The sequence below is a fragment of the Dendrobium catenatum genome, unplaced genomic scaffold (assembly GCF_001605985.2).
Source record: "Dendrobium catenatum unplaced genomic scaffold, ASM160598v2 fragScaff_scaffold_370, whole genome shotgun sequence".
NCBI classification, from domain to species: Eukaryota; Viridiplantae; Streptophyta; class Magnoliopsida; order Asparagales; family Orchidaceae; genus Dendrobium; species Dendrobium catenatum.
In genome coordinates this window covers 3,232,981-3,250,231 of record NW_021318832.1, presented here as the reverse complement: position 1 = coordinate 3,250,231, position 17,251 = coordinate 3,232,981, and the positions used below count along the sequence as shown (strand labels likewise).

General features: G+C 39.6%; 1 protein-coding gene across 1 annotated transcript in view; it reads right to left on the bottom strand.

The window, feature by feature from the left end:
• Positions 1-17,251, bottom strand: part of LOC110105172 (aminopeptidase M1) — a 55,001-nt gene that overhangs the window by 10,276 nt on the left and 27,474 nt on the right. Inside the window, exons 11-13 of the mRNA XM_020834566.2 lie at positions 15,466-15,763; positions 15,264-15,385; positions 15,089-15,186 (exon numbers count right to left, since the gene is read on the bottom strand). Coding sequence (XP_020690225.1) covers positions 15,089-15,186; positions 15,264-15,385; positions 15,466-15,763 — 518 coding nt within the window. The remainder of the gene's footprint in view (positions 1-15,088; positions 15,187-15,263; positions 15,386-15,465; positions 15,764-17,251) is intronic.

The window sequence follows — 17,251 nt, the reverse complement described above, 5'->3', positions numbered from 1 at the left end:
CACCCCAGGTCTACAAGGTCTCCTTGGACGAAGCAACCCATGGCTGCCGACAAGGATCCTTCTGTCAGGTTGGGTCGACTACCTCCTCTGACTAAGTAGACCAGGGACCACGATGGCCCGGGATGACGGAACCATGGGATCTTGATCGGGTCCATCATCCATTCCCCCACCATCCGCTTTAAGTGCAAGATGGTGAAATTTCTATTTTAAATATCAAATCTTTCAACCCAAAATCCAAAAACCCAATTCTTCAATTCCCAAATCCAAAATCTTCAAAATTTCCAATTCCTAAAGCTATGCTGCTACTATATGTCAGATGCACGTATATTCTACGTATCTGATCGACGACTAGCCTTAATCGAAAGTTCTCTCTCGTGATCGGGAGGGGTAATTAACTATAGGGGCTTGCGCCTATAGGAAACCAGAACTCAGATCATAAAGTCCTCACAAAATGAGGGCGAAATCTCTGGGTAGTGTCTTATCTACAAACCCATCTGCCTTCCAAAATTTATCCCGGAACTTAGTTCGTTAAAACTCCCTCGCCGAATAAGAAAAGCGAGCGGAGGCCGGGGCCGAATTTTCGGAGCCCACAGCGGGACTAGGGCAATTTCATGTAAACGGGCTTATTAGGTGTTTTTTTCTTTTTTTTTATTTTATATATGAAATAACCGGACACGCGTATCCGTGTCCGGCTTAAGTTTTTTTTTTTAAAACCCGGACACACCCAGAATGTGTCGGACACGTGTCCGTGCCGTGTCGGACGCATGTCCGTGTGCGACATGTGTCCGACACTGCATTGCCTCTTAAAACGGAGTGTTGGTGCATCATAGCCAATGGCTCTCTACTAGAACTAGACTGGGGCTGTTCCTGTGAATGCTGAATAAAGTGCGTGACAGCCTCCATCATCTGTTTAAAAGTATCCATGGTAGAGCTATTACCACCAGCAGGATGAGCTACAGAGAGTACTGCTGGAACTTCTCTACCAACTAGATCATTATGCCCATCAGTATTGCCATCAGTGGAATCGGGTTCCTGATCCATAGCCCTAAACCAACCAATTCAATATTTATCACATCATCATACATTCCTAACATGTCAAAGACTCATGTCTAGGACGCATAAATCAACCTAATGGCGCTTTATACAAATTCAAATCCTAAACCTTGTTGCTCTGATACCATTTTTGTCATGACCCGACCCGGTTAGCTTGTATATACGAGGCGGGAACGAAATCGAACATTCAGATCAAACTCTATGCATCTTTCATATAAATTCTAAAGACATTCAAGAACAAAAAAACGCCTCTAAACATTTTATCTCCACTCCACAAGTTGTTCACAATTTACAAGATGACAACTTATATCTAATCATGCTCTGCATGACATCCAAAAATAAAGTAAGGAACTACAACTAATGAAAACAGTAAAAGAACCTGTCACCCGGTACGCGTCGACTGTATGTAAACCTCGGGTGTTCGGCCATCACTTAACAGTAGGTTCTCCTGAAAATTTCCCAAAACTAGGGGGTGAGCTATGCTCAGTAATTGACAACTACAGCTAAAGTTCGTGTACATTTGAAAGAAAAGAACTTGTGGATTAATAACCTACACATGTGCTAATAGATGTCTTAAGGCATGTTTTGAAGAAAGTAATAAGTTGACTATGTATTGAACATGATATGAGTTATGCTTGTCTAACATAAGATAACATGAAATATAATTTTTTAACATGAGATAACATGAGATATACTTGCATATGTTTATCTTTCTATTCATATTATATACATCCGTCCCGAAGTACCGAGTTGTACTGATCAGGTACACATCTTTAATGGTCATGTCATTTTCCTTTCTTTCCATCTTGCCTCAAAGGCCTTTTTGCTCAAAGAGCCACATCTTGGTACTCCGTCATCAACAATCACAAGCTATACATTTCATATATTCATATATCATAAGTCTGATTAAGCATGAAAATGATAAGAAGATGCTCATGCTCATGATTTCATATGATATGCTAAAAAACTTTAACACAAAGTCAAATCACTAAGTAACCATTGAACATGAAGTCATGAACATGATATAAGAACTTTGAACAATAATTTTTCTATCTTCTTTGCAACCAATAACATAAAGCAATATATATATAACGAAATGAACATTTTCCCTAGCAAGTAGAGTCACTTACACATAAGAAGCGTTGCTTTGAAAATTTCCCGCACAAGTCGTCGCCTCTTTTCCCTTATTCCAGCCTAAGGGAAAAAAAATTTCAATTTCTATTACTTACATTTAAATCTCTAACATTTTAATTTTATTTTAAAAAAATAATTATTATTATTTTCGGATTTACTATAATTTCCAAAATTTTGACTTTCACATTTTGCTAATTCCATCCCTAAAGCATGCCCCAAATAAAAATTAGGAAAAATAATTTTCTCTCAAATTTCTCAATTAGAGGCTTCCCTAAGCCCTTAGGAACACATTTAGGGAACATGCAACCTACAAAAGCTAAGTTTAGAAAAACCCTAAACTTTCTCTAATTTTTCCACTCAAAATTGCTTAATGAAAAATTATATTTTGATACCAAAAGTCTTCCCTTAAGTTCTTCTAGTTATTCCCATAAAAATTTCATCAAAAAGAGAAACCCTATATTTCGGATTTAGTGTTTTGCTTAAAAAATTTGACATGTAGGGTAGGAAAACCTAGATCAAAGCAAACCCTAAAGGTTTCCTAAAAAAATTTCTAAAAAAAACACAAACCATAATATTTTCTCTATGAAAAAACTCAAAAAAACTTCCATATCTTTAAGAAAAACTTGCCCCCAAGTCTTCCTCTAGGCTTTTCCTAAAGGTTCTTGCCGGAATCTCGCCGGAAAACCCACCAACCGCCTGCCTTGGAGTTCCTCCCGCCGCTTTCTCCTCAACCCGTCGCCTCCCTCTCTTGTCCCACCGAAAGAAACACAAGGGACCGAATAATTCAGTCCCTTAAGGCTTTAACACTCTATGCAATACTAAAGACGCATGTGCCCCCTCTCCCAAGACTTCTCTAATGTCATATGAAGGGTAAAATGGGTATAAAAGGCCCAAATTTACTTAACGCACTTCAGCGAATTTTAATTCCCAAACCGTGCGAAATTAACTACAAGTTCTATATACCGTTTCGATTGAAATTTCGTGACGAATTTAATAAAATTTATTTCGTCGAATTCCGACGACATCGAAATTTCACTTAAATTTGTCGTGGCCCATCGATATGCGTGCAACACACTCAAATGACGAATTCCGGGTTTTACATATAGCTCCTAATTTTTTTTAAATGAAACTTAGAATTAGAATCTAATGCCCTTGAAGATAAAAGAATTTGGGAACTCATTTTTAGGAGCAAATGAGATTTCTAATATTATCATAATAATACGATTCAAGTTTGTGAGTAATACAATGAATGTACGAAAATACAAGAGAAGGCATGTCATGATTCAATAAACAATTATCATATGACTAAAAAGGTCAACGTTAATGGAAGAGCTAGGGTATCTATTCAATGGGGGCACAAGTAATATTCATCTATTTGTTTTCAGCAACATTATATATATATATATATATATGTTTGATGTACCATAAAGAATCATATCACAAGTTTTTAAAATATTTATAATTAAACATAATGGTTTGATGGAAAATAAAAAATCATATAAAATTCAGGCGTCTTTAAGAATAGAACGGGTAGGAGGCTTTGCTAAGGAAAGGATCTCCTCTCCAAAAAAAAAAATCTGAATGCAAGCCTAGGAGAGGCCTTGGGAAATTTCAGCCTTGATGGTGAAGAGTCTTGGCTGGAGAAATTTGTTGGAATCCTTTGAACAGCAGCTTTAACAGCAAATCGTGGTCTTCCAAAGTGCTGGACAACAACAAGCTGCTGCTGGGATCTCTGGACAGCAACTTTGGTAGCAGGGACAGCAGTTTTGATCTTCCAAACAGCAGATTTGAGGCTAGCAATAGCTGGGTTTGCATGGGCAACGGCTGAAACTTCAAGCTACAGTTTTAGGAAGAAGAGGCTCAGATTTTGGAGTCTAAACCTGAGAGAAACTTCAGGTTTCTATGGTGAGAGGCAAGTGGAATTGAGAGGAATTCAAGCCTTGAGTCAAGCCCAGGATTGACGTGGTAGAGAGGGAGTTTAAGAGGGAAATAAGGAGGGAGGGGCGGCGGGATAGGCAGAAAAATATATGGGGGATTTCTATTTCTAAATCATTACATTGATTTAGGAAATAGAAAAAGGAAATAAGGTTTAGAAAAATCGGTTAAGAGCAATGTGGGGGATTTGGAAATAGTTTCCAAAATAAGGGGAGAATAAGAAATAAATAATAACTCAAGCCCATATGGGATGAGAGGGGCCGGCGGCATCCATAGCGCAAGGAATGATTGAATGCAATTAATTGAGATTGCTTGATTTAGGATTTGGGATTTAGGAAAGAAATAATTAGATCCAATTTGAATTTGAAATTCAAATAAAATTCATTTAGTAACTTTCCAAAAATAGAATGATAAATTAGGAAAGAATTCAAATTTCAAATTAGTGGAATTTGAAAATTTGAAAACCGCCCAAAATTAACTGACCCAAATTAAGTTTGAATTACATCATGAATGAGATTCAATACTTTCCTAAAATAGCGTTCTAATTTAGGAAATTAATTGAAATTCAAAATTTGAATTTCAATGGATGAAAATAATTTCCTAAATTATTTGAACTCTTTAGGTAAGCTTTAAGATGACATTGACTCCTCATTCATGGAGACAAATTGATGTGGACATCGATCAGAAGTTCAAGCATGTGTATTGCCGGAGACAGCGCAGATCGACGGCTACGATTCAGAGTCTTTACTTTTGATGTATTTTATGTTTTATGTAGTTTGCATTTTCATTTCCTAGTTTACCCCTATGCGGAGTGTTGTCTTATTGTAGCCCAAAAGGTATTTGAGTACTTTTATTTCTTTATGTTTGAAGACCTATATATAGTGGTCTCATGCTTTGTAAAAGGGTAATGAATATTTAAATGAAAATTGTTTTTGTTTCCACTTCTTCTTGCATGAGAGCTTGAGAAGGGAGAGAGCTCAAGGGGAGCAAATCGCAAGGCCCACCAGTCGTTGGAAGAGTCCGCGGCTCGTGGTTAAATTCTTCTATCTTCTCGTTCGTGTTTCCTCCATCTTCTTCCCCTCCACCACAAGAAATCCCTTCTAAACCCTTACTGCCGCCGCCCCCTTGAGGAACCCGCCGCCGACCACTTCCACGGCCCTGGCTGGCCACCCTGCCGGCGACTTCCCCCACCCGTCCAACCACATCTCTACACAAGTTTCAAATTTGAAATTTGAAATTCAAATTTCAAATTCTTTCCTAATTTGGAATTCCAATTTAGGAAAGTTTTCATGACGAATTTCAATTTCAATTTAAGTTAAATTGGAGCCACTTAACATTTTCCACATCATTAATTGGAAACCCCTTCCATTTGATTTCTCCCTCTCCCCCTCTCCACATGCCGCCGGCCAGGCATGGCCCCTCCCTTTAATTCTCCAACTAATGCATTAATGACCCCCTTAATTTGAAATTGAATTTCAAATTAATCTTCCCCACTTTTCATTCAAAATCCTGAAATAAATTTCAGGTTTTGAATTGAAACCCTCTCTCCCTCCTCTAGTGAACCGGCCGACCCCCTATTGATGGGCTCCATTAAGTGCTCATTACTCCCCCTTAATTACATTTGAAATTTAAAATTAGTCTCAAATAATTCCCTCCAAATTTACTAAAATCTGAGATTAATTTCAGATTTGAGTAATTCTCTTGCTACAATCATCTAATCTAGACCCCCTCTCTCATTGCACCCGCCCCTCTCTCTCACCTTGGCCGAACTCCCCCTTCCCCTTGGAAATCCCACCGGCTCCTCCCTCCTCCTCCTCCTTCCAACGCAAAGACTCCCCCTCACCGCCACTTAATCCTCTTCTCCTTGAAGGATTCTCCAACGTCAAGCATGTATGGTGGAGCCGGAGTTTGAGTGGGGATTAGTATTCAACGCCGACGGAAGCCTTAATATCCTATGATCCCCATTCTTTGACGTGGGATTTGAAGACGACTCTACCGTTGAAGAGTACTTGGAACGAGTTGTGCTGATTCTTGCGGATGTCATCGACCGCCGAAGTCCAAGCTACGATTGGAACATCAACAGTCGATCGTTCCCGCCGTCCTCGCCACCGTCAACCTTTCCGTGGTTCAAGGCCATTGGGTTTGCTACCATCCTCGTGGCATCGTTGGGTTTGCTAAAGACTTTCTCCCGCTAAGCCTCACTTGAGTGTGAGTGAGCAAGGTAACTCATTGCAAAATTTCTAAATATTAGCCATGGGATTCTATTTTATTCCACATTTGCTTCATTGTGATAACTTCGAGATTTATCGCTTATTGTGTTCAAACAACTAGTTTGTAATCGCTTATCATAACATTTTAACAATGGAAAACTCTTGAACCTTAACTTACCATACTCTAATCTTAAACTAGTATACTTTGTGATTCTTAATGAATTTCACGTGCAATTCTTGATAGTTTCACATCATTTGGTATCAGAGCATGGCTAGCATGCTTTGTCTTTGCTAGATGTATCCTAGGAACCCACTTTAGTTTATCACTAGTGGTTTGCATGCATAACATCATTTAGATAGCTTTATTTCCTGTTTTCCTACCGCTGTCCAGAAAAATTTGCATCATTTACTTCATCTTACCTTAGTATATTCAATTGTTTAAGTGCTGCCATCTTCACCTTGACATCCATAATAGTCTAGGCCACTTAGACATTTGCTGTCCACTAATTTCTGCACTTAGTAGCGCCTTTTGGGTGAGTTCTAGGAAGTGTTAGTTTGCTGTCCTCCCTCTAGAACACATCTAAGTTACCTAGATAACATCGCCTTTTATTGTGCTTGCTGCCCGGATCGTCCCAGCTGCTATAGGTACCTTTTTAGTGAACACTTTGGTGCGTTTAGTTGCTGCCCTTCACTTAGAAAGTCTCCCTAGTCACCCCAAGCACTCAACCATGGATCCCACACATATGCAAGCGACCTTAGACATGATTGTAGGCCAGTTGGGCACAATGTCACAACAAATTAGGGATACCCAAACGAGTGTAGCGGAGCTTAAGCGTCATACGGGAGAAAGACTAGACAACATCGAAAGGATAGGGCACCAGGCCATCTATACTCCCTCTAGACCCCAATCTCCTTATGGCGAAGATCACCGAACTGAGTACGGACCTCCTAGAGGCTACTACCGACCCAATCACCGACCCCATCAAGATCAGGTAGGACGTGACGCACCTTGGAAGGACAACAATACCCAACTCCTTAAGAGTATTAAGATAGATGCCCCGACGTTTGATGGTATGTTAGAACCCAAGTTTTTCTTGATTAGCTCAAAGAAATGGATAGCTACTTCAAGTAGTATAATATTTCAGAAGAGAAGAAGGTTAGATTTGCTGAGATGAAGTTAACTGGTAGAGCCAACCAGTACTGGACTAACATAGAACACATGAGAGAGACTAGAGGAGAATACCCTATAGCTGACTGGGGAACGATGAAGCAAGAACTGAAAAGAAAATATCTCACCCCCCCTCATACTACCCTAAATTTTTAGATCGTTGGAATAGATTGACCCAAGGAAGTAGGCCCGTTAAGGAATATATATCAACCTTTGATGATTTCATGATACGCTGTAACGGGGAAGAAACCACCACTCCTACCCAACTTCTGTCAATGTTTAGAGCTGGTTTGAGAGAAGACCTTAGAAATGAGCTTTTTGCCAGAGGAGTGAGTACTTTTGAAGCTGCCTGCAGTCTAGTATTGGACTTAGAAGAGTCTAGGAGCCATGCCACTAGGACTCAAGACTCTCGACCCAACCCGTTCAAGTCTTCCACTAGCCAACCTTACAACAAGCCCACTGGACCCTCAGGCAGTCGACCTTCCCCTGGTCAAGCCCAACCTCGAACGGACTATAAAGGTAAAACACCTGAACGGGAGATACCCAAAACCACTGCCGGCACTAAGTGTTTTAGATGCCATGGGTACAGACATATTGCCTCTCAATGCTCCAGCACGTTAAGGTCACTATAATTGAAGAAGTGACGAAAGAAGAAGAAGAACACGAAGCCGAACTAGTTCACCATATTGACGACGATGAGGATTTCTTCAACGAGGAGGACACTGCTGTGATCCACTGCCTCCAAAAGATGAATCACTTGGATCTACAAGTCGTTCGGTGTGCCTTCTCTCAACCTAAACCTAGCGACGACTGGCGAAGGACCTCGATCTTTTACACTTTCACTAAGATTGGAGACAAGAATTGCAAAGTCATAATAGACAGTGGAAGTTGTATTAATACCGTATCTTCTGCTATGATTTCAAAACTTCAATTAAGGACCACACCACACCCGAACCCCTACAAAGTCGTCTGGATCAACTCGACCACCTTGGAAGTGAAAGATAGGAGTCTCGTTCCTATTGAGTTCATTGGATATAAAGATAAAATCTAGTGCGATGTGTTGACAATGGATGTGGGTCAAATCATCCTTGGCCACCCTTGGTTGTTCGACAACGATGTACACATTTATGGCCGATCGAACATTTGTGTGTTTGAACACGAGGGCAAGAAGATTAAATTCCTACCCACACAACCTAAGTCTATCAAAGAAGAAGTTAAGCCCAACTCCCTGAAACCCAACACGGGCCTGAATTTATTAACTGCTAAGGATTTAGGTATGGAACTAGAATCTGGATCCCCTCTTTACGCTTTAGTAGCTTGGGAAGTAAGTGTAGGTCAAGAAGAACCAATCCCTGAGGAAGTAAGACCACTTTTGGAAACCTTTTCCGATATCTTCCTTGAAGATCTGCCCCACCAACTGCCTCCTTTAAGGGACATTCAACACGCTATTGACCTAGTACCTGGAGCCTCTTTACCAAATCTACCCCACTACCGAATGAACCATACTGAACACGAGAAGCTCAAGAAGCAAGTGGATGAGTTGTTACAACGGGGATTCATTAAAGAAAGTCTGAGCCCGTGTGCTGTCCCCGCCCTTCTTACCCCTAAGAAGGATAGGTCGTGGAGAATGTGTGTTGATAGTCGTGCTATCAATAAAATCACAGTCAAGTATCACTTTCCTATCCCTCGTTTAGATGATATGCTTGACATGATGACTGGAGCCACGCTTTTTTTTTAAATAGATCTCAAAAGTGGCTACCACCAGATTAGAATACGCCCAGGAGACGAATGGAAGACCGCATTTAAGACCAAGGATGGGTTGTATGAATGGACTGTAATGCCTTTTAGTTTAAGCAACGCCCCAAGCACTTTTATGAGAGTAATGACTCAGATCCTTAGGTCTTTCCTTGAAAAATTTGTTGTAGTATACTTTGATGATATCCTAATCTACAGTCATTCGGTAGAACAACATTTGAATCATCTAAGGCAAGTTTGTGAAATTTTAAAAAGGGAACATATGTATGCCAATCCTAAGAAGTGCACTTTCCTAACGAATCAAGTAACCTTCCTTGGATTTATCGTCTCTTCCCAAGGCATATCTGCTGACCCCGAAAAGGTGCGAGCTATAAATGAGTGGCCAGAACCCAGGAATATTAGAGATGTTAGAAGTTTTCACGGATTGGCCACATTTTATCGGAGGTTTATTCTAAATTTTAGCACCATAGTAGCGCCAATAACGGACTGCCTGAAAAAAGGAGAGTTTCTTTGGACCATAGCTGCAAGTAGGGCCTTTGAGGAGATTAAGAAGCGAATGATGGAAGCCCCTGTGATGAGATTACCTGATTTTTCTAAAGTTTTTGAGGTGACTTGTGATGCGTCTGGAATTGGTATAGGTGGAGTCCTATCTCAAGAAGGACACCTGGTCGCTTACTTTAGCGAGAAGTTGAAGGACATTAGACAACGGTACTCCACCTACGACAAGGAATTTTATGCCATCATTCAATCTCTTAGGTATTGGCGACACTACCTTCTGCCACAAGAATTTGTTATCTTTTCGGATCATGAGGCTTTGCGTTACATTAATTCTCAAAAGAAACTCAACGCTCGGCACGGCCGTTGGGTTGAATTCCTGCAATAGTACACGTATACCATCAGACATAAAGTAGGATCTGAAAATAAGGTTGCTGATGTCTTAAGCCGTCGGATGATGATTAGTTGATTACTAGGAAGATGAATACTGAAGTAATATGTTTCGAGCAACTTAAGGAAGACTACTTGGACTGCCCCGACTTTAGAGAAACCTATTCTGCTCTAGCAACTGGAGATGACCGGATCATAGGAGATTTTATGATGGAAGATGGATACTTGTTTAAGTCCCAAAAACTTTGTATTCCCAATACGTCACTTCGAGAGTTTCTTGTCTGGGAATTACATGCTGGAGGTTTAGCGGATCACTTTGGACAAGCCAAGACCATTGCGTCTGTTGAAAATCGTTTTTACTGACCGAGTCTTTAGAGGGACGTTAACCAATTAGTAAGGCGGTGTCACACCTGTCAATTGGCCAAACAACGAAAGCAAAACACCGGCCTTTACACACCTCTTCCCGTGCCTAACCAACCTTGGCAGAATGTTAGCATGGACTTTGTTTTAGGGTTACCCAAGACCGTTATGAAGCATGACTCAATTTGCGTAGTCGTAGATAGATTTTCTAAAATGGCCCATTTTCTCCCGTGTTCCAAAACTTTTGATTCCTCTAGAATAGCTAAGCTGTATTTTAATGAAATTGTGAGACTTCACGGCTTTCCCAGGACCATTGTGTCAGATAGGGATGTGAAATTCACTACTTGCTTTTAGAAAACATTATGGCACAAAATGGGAACCAAATTACAGTTCTCCGCTGCTTTTCACCCCCAAATGGATGGTCAAACTAAAGTAGTGAACAGGAGTCTAGGAAATCTTTTTAAGGACCTTGGTAGGAGAAAATATTCAGGATTGGGACTCTAAACTACCTATAGCTGAATTTGATTACAACAACTCTGTAAACCGATCTACGGGTCTAAGTCCGGCTGAAGTCGTGTACGGTTACCTACCTAGATAGCCCATTGATTTGATTCCCATGAGTCCTAAGGTTAGAATTTCAGAGTCTGCATCTGCATTCGTATCTCATCTTCAAGAATTGCACAGAGAAATAAATAAAAGAATTCAACAAAGTAATACTCATTCTAAGATTGATGCTGATCGTAAGAAGAGATTTACAAAATTTGAAATTGGAGATTTTGTTATGGTACGGATTCGTCCGGAGCGGTTCCCCCAAGGAGTCTTTAAAAAGTTACATGCTAGAAGTGCGGGCCCATTTAAGATAATCTTGAAAGTAAACAATAATGCTTATGTGTTAGACCTTCCTGAAGGCTTTAATATGAATCCTACGTTTAATGTTGAAGATTTAGTAGCTTTCGAGGGACCCGAGTTTAACCCTGATAATCCACTTCATAATAAGCCTTGTGAGAACCCACCTAGTGAGATCCCCAGCCAACCTCCACTCACCAATTTACCCCATTTACCCATTGCGGAGAAGGTCGAAGCTATACTTGACGATGAAATTATTTCCACGAAGGAAGGTGGACGCCAAAGGTACTTGGTGCACTGGAAAGGGAAGCCGACGACAGAGGACACGTGGGTGGATCGAGAGGAGCTGCAGAGTTTTGATCCAGATCTCCTAGAGATATACGAGAGCTCCAGAGATTTTTACTCGACGGGGTTGAGCTTTCTCCCACCTGGGGAGAATGATGTGGACATCGATCAGAGGTTCAAGCATGTGTATCGCCGGAGATAGCGCAGATCGACGGCTACGATTCAGAGTCTTCACTTTTGATGTATTTTATGTTTTACGTAGTTTGCATTTTCATTTCCTAGTTAACCCTATGGGGAGTGTTGTCTTATTGTAGCCCAAAGGACATTTGAGTACTTTTATTTCTTTATGTTTGAAGGCCTATATATAGTGGTCTCATACTTTGTAAAAGGGTAATGAATATTTGAATGAAAATTGTTTTTGTTTTCACTTCTTCTTCTTGCATGAGAGCTTGAGAAGGGAGAGAGCTCAATGGGAGCAAATCGCAAGGCCCACCAGTCGTTGGAAGAGTCCCTGGCTCGTGGTTAAATTCTTCTATCTTCTCGTTCGTGTTTCCTCCATCTTCTTCCCCTCCACCACAAGAAATCCCTTCTAAACCCTTACTGCCGCCGCCCCCTTAAGAAACCCGCCGCCGACCACTTCCACGGCCCTGGCCGGCCACCTGGCCTGCAGGCGACTTCCCCCACCCGTCCATCCCCATCTCTACACAAGTTTCAAATTTGAAATTCAAATTTCAAATTCTTTCCTAATTTGGAATTCCAATTTAAGAAAGTTTTCATGACGAATTTCAATTTCAATTTAAGTTAAATTGGAGCCACTTAACATATTTCCACATCATCACCCCAAATTGGAAACCCTTCCATTTGATTTCTCCCTCTCCCCCACTCCACATGCCGCCGGCCATGTATGGCCCCTCCCTTTAATTTTACAATTAATGCATTAATGACCCCCTTAATTTGAAATTGAATTTCAAATTAATCTTCCCCACTTTTCATTCAAAATCCTGAAATAAATTTCAGGTTTTGAATTGAAACCCTCTCTCCCTCCTCTAGTGAACCCGCCGGCCCCCCTATTAATGGGCTCCATTAAGTGCTCATTACTCCCCCTTAATTACATTTGAAATTTGAAATTAGTCTCAAATAATTCCCTCCAAAATTACTAAAATCTGAAATTAATTTCAGATTTGAGTAATTCTCTTACTACACTCATCTAATCTAGACCCCCTCTCTCATTGCACCCGCCCCTCTCTCTCACCTTGGCCGAACTCCCCCTTCCCCTTGGAAATCCCGCCGGCTCCTCCCTCCTCCTCCTTCCAACACAAGGACTCCCCCTCACCGCCACTTAATCCTCTTCTCCTTGAAGGATTCTCCAACGTCAAGCATGTATGGCAGACCCGGAGTATGAGTGGGGATTAGTATTCAACGCCGACGGAAGCCTTAATATCCTACGATCCCCATTCTTTGACATGGGATTTGAAGACAACTCTACCGTTGAAGAGTACTTGGAACGAGTTGTGCCGATTCTTGCGGACGTCATCGGCCGCCGAAGTCCAAGCTACGATTGGAACATCAACAGTCGATCGTTCCCGCCGTCCTCGCCACCGTCAACCTTTCCGTGGTTCAAGGCCATTGGGTTTGCTACCATCCTCGTGGCATCGTTAGGTTTGTTAAAGACTTTCTCTCGCTAAGCCCCACTTGAGTGTGAGTGAGCAAGGTAACTCATTGCGAAATTTCTAAATATTAGCCGTGGGATTCTATTTTATTCCGCATTTGCTTTATTGTGATAACTTTGAGATCTATCGCTAATTGTGTTCAAACAACTAGTTTGTAATCGCTTATCATAACATTTTAACCATGGAAAACTCTTGAACCTTAACTTACGATACTCTAATCTTAAACTAGTATACTTTGTGATTCTTAATGAATTTCATGTGCAATTCTTGATAGTTTCACATCACAAACAAGGGTGGCCGGCGGTGGAGGAGCTAATGGGGGAAGGTGGCCGGTGGCTATGGGGAAAATTCATGGAGCTTGGTATGGAAGTTTGACCAAGGGGTTGAGCGGGGAGGAGGAAAGATGACAAGATGAATATGACAACAGGGAACAATAAAACAAACAAAACAAAAACAAAGATAAAAACGAAAGATAGAAAACAAGAACCGCGAGCCTCGGACTCTTCCGACGACTGACGGGTGATGCTTTGCCCTTCTCCAAGGACTTCAATTAACGAGCCCGGACGCATCCTGCGGCAAGTGAAAACTCCGATTCCTCTCATAGGAATCTCACTAACGCTCTCTCACAAGAAGAACACAAGTGTGGACACATTTTTTTTAATATCAAATCTTCATGCCAATGTCCGCATCACCATATCATAAAGCATTATAATAATTGATTATAAATAAAAAGAATTGGTCAAGTATTTCATTCCAATATTTGTGTAGTATTTATATAATTTTATGAGAGCTTCTAATATGATACATATAAAATAAAGGAATAATAATTACATAATAGTTACTATAATCCACGGATTGATAACTTTACTATAATCCACGGATTGATGAGTTCACAGAATAACTATAATATTCTACATATTGATAAGTAGGCAGTAAGGTTCCCACAAATTAGTGAGATGGCATTAGAAGAAGGAAAGAAAACGAAAGTCTTTATGAGTGTGGCTTTCAATTAGCATAAATTATGCAAATGTTTCACAATGATAATCTAGCAAAAAGAGTCATAAAAGATATTACAAAGAACCCGATCAATTCCAATAAATCTAAAAGGCTTCATATTTCATAGATAAAAAACCTTGCAATCTGATGTTAAATTGTTGATTTGTTATCAATTGAGACTCAGAGTGTTGTAGAAGGTTAACTCTGTTATTAATGATAACCTGGAGTGAGAGTTCAATGGAGAAACAAAACCCATGGAAGAAGGTTGGTGTTTGCACTCTTGCTTATAAAGATAAGCATGTGTTTCAGTTTGAAATTTTGGGAGATTAGTTTTAAAATCTAAGTATGTAAATGGTAATTCAAAATGAAAGATGCAGAAAAAGAGATATGAAGGCATATTTTTAATGTTATAGAGTTCTAGAAGGCTTATTAGGGGGGTGGGAGATAGAGAGAGGGGGGAGAGAAGAAGAAGAAGAAGAAGAAGAAGAAGAAGAAGAAGAAGAAGAAGAAAGAGAACTCATGGCGTAAATGCATAAATAATGGAGGGGTGCAAGGCACATGAATAGAAAAATAAAAATTAAGCTTTAATTGATTGTAGGTACATAACGAGGGTGTCCTTTATTGTCAAGAAAATAGAGTAGATGTAACAAGGTACGTAATGACGGTGCCCTTTATTGTCAAGAATATGAAGGATATCTAACAAGTCATTACTGAAGTTCTGGTGACCAGACATTCGAATATATACTTAAGCAAATAGAAAAAAAAAATAACTAATTTATGTGGCAGCTTACTCCGCAGAATGCTGGAGGAGCCTAATTACAAATTGCTTGATGCCGTCAGAAAACTCAGGACTGGCATCAGCTATCATGCTTACTACCTTGTAACTCACCTGCAATCCACAAATGGAGGAGGCATGAAAAATATAGCAATTAAAGAAACAAAAAAGTAGTAAGAAGAATTGCATACGCTGATTAAGTGAGAAATGACAGTATGCTCGGGTTCTTGTCTATAAGCTGTCATTAAAGATAGCAATGATGACAAATTCTGCTTGGAAGCCATGCATAGTGCAAACGAATCATCCAAGATTCCTACGGTAGAGGAATTAATAGAAATGATTAAGAGGACTAAAAGAATTAATATTCAAAGATAAGAAGCCGGAAGAAATAACCAAATCTGTCCGTTGCAGATAGTTTATTGTTCTCTATTGCATATTTGATTCCAGTTTCAAGTTCACCATTATATTTCACCCTATAAAAACCTGTTTGATCAACATTTAATTTGATCCAAAAGAATCCAGCTTTTTCTCCAGTATTAGTGACTGAAGAATCAAAAAGTTGAGAAACATTAATAAGCTCTAATTTTGTTTCTAAAAGAAACTTTTTCGTAGTTGCGTATGAACCACAGCACAATGTGATAGGAACAATCCACTCCCCAGCCCCAGCGGAACCACTTGCCAGAAAATGAGACTGCACAAGAGAAACAAATGCTTGATCAACAAGGAACTAAATTTTCAAAATTAGAAAAATAAAAAAATTTCAAAGCATGACCAATTCTAATTGAATTGGTAAATAAAAGGGACGTGACTAAAAACAAGTTATCTATGATTGTTTTGTAGTTAAGCAAGCTAGTAGTTGGTTCGTTGTTAAACGTACTGAAATACTTGTAAATGACACTCGATTCAATCCCCTCAACCAGGTTGTGACTCCATTATAACATGAAGATTATAAATACAAAACATGTAAATAGACCCATAAAACTGGGTAAGACTGAGCGCGCGAACCACTGATCAGAACTTGGATTTGTCTGAACTCTGAAGCCTCGTACATCATATACCCTCAAAAACTGGTTCGTGGCACCAACAAGGGAATGCTTGAAAATATGAAACCATAAGTAAACTTGTCCTTTTTCCATACTTTTAAAATCAAGTAACACCTACATCAGCACCTGAGATGGAAGCAACATCCCATAACATGTAACCATGTATCTAATTTCTAAATCTACCTCATTTAGCAGTAAATATAGTTAGATTCAAGTTTTACTCAAATTTAAATTAAAATTTTCCACTCCTACTTGGCTCAAACTCAGCTAAAAACAATATTTTTTCCCTTGCATCGCAATTTTATAACTTGATAATAAATTAAGTACAACAAGGGCAATAAACAAGAATTGTCAGAGAAAAAATACATAAAATGAAATAAAAATATCATGAAGCACAAGTAACCATCGGAGTTTAAAAACCACCCAGCTGACAGGTTTTTTTTCTTGTTCTGACCCCATCTGGTAAAATAAGATATGAAATCTCAAATCCACCAGAGTATCATCAATCAGTAAGCTCCCAGCATAATCAAGAGCATGCTGTGAATCATGATCATCAGAGACTTCAACATAAGTAAGATGAGGAACTTCTAGATTAGGAGGGTCAACATACAATGTACTATGTATCAGAGGTGTAGATAATATAACGGTAAGACTAATAGGGCTGGCAACAAAATTTTAGCTTCTAGAGGATCAATTGGAATCTAATTCTTAGCACAGACATCAGCTGTGGAAAGAGCAAAGATTCAACCAATTGTGTGTTATCTCTTGACCTGAACTTTTCCTTTCTTAAATCCAAATGGGCCTTGAAATAACCAAAATAATTGTGGCCAAAGATCTTGCAGAATAAGCAATATTGAGGGATTCTTTCAAATTCAACCTTAAGGCAATAAATCACAAAAAGATGTGAGTATCCACACTACATTTGAAGTGGAGAAGTAACGCCCATTTCAACCACGGCCCTGACCACTAATGGCATTAAAAGACTGGCATTAGAAACATCAACTTGCAATTTTTTCACCAAAAATACATCTCAAAGAGATAGAGTAAACTGATTAAAGTAAGGTGAAAATTCTCCTTCAGATTATCAAATTCGAGACATTATTCTATGTTTTAAAGGTTGTAACTATATTGGTAAG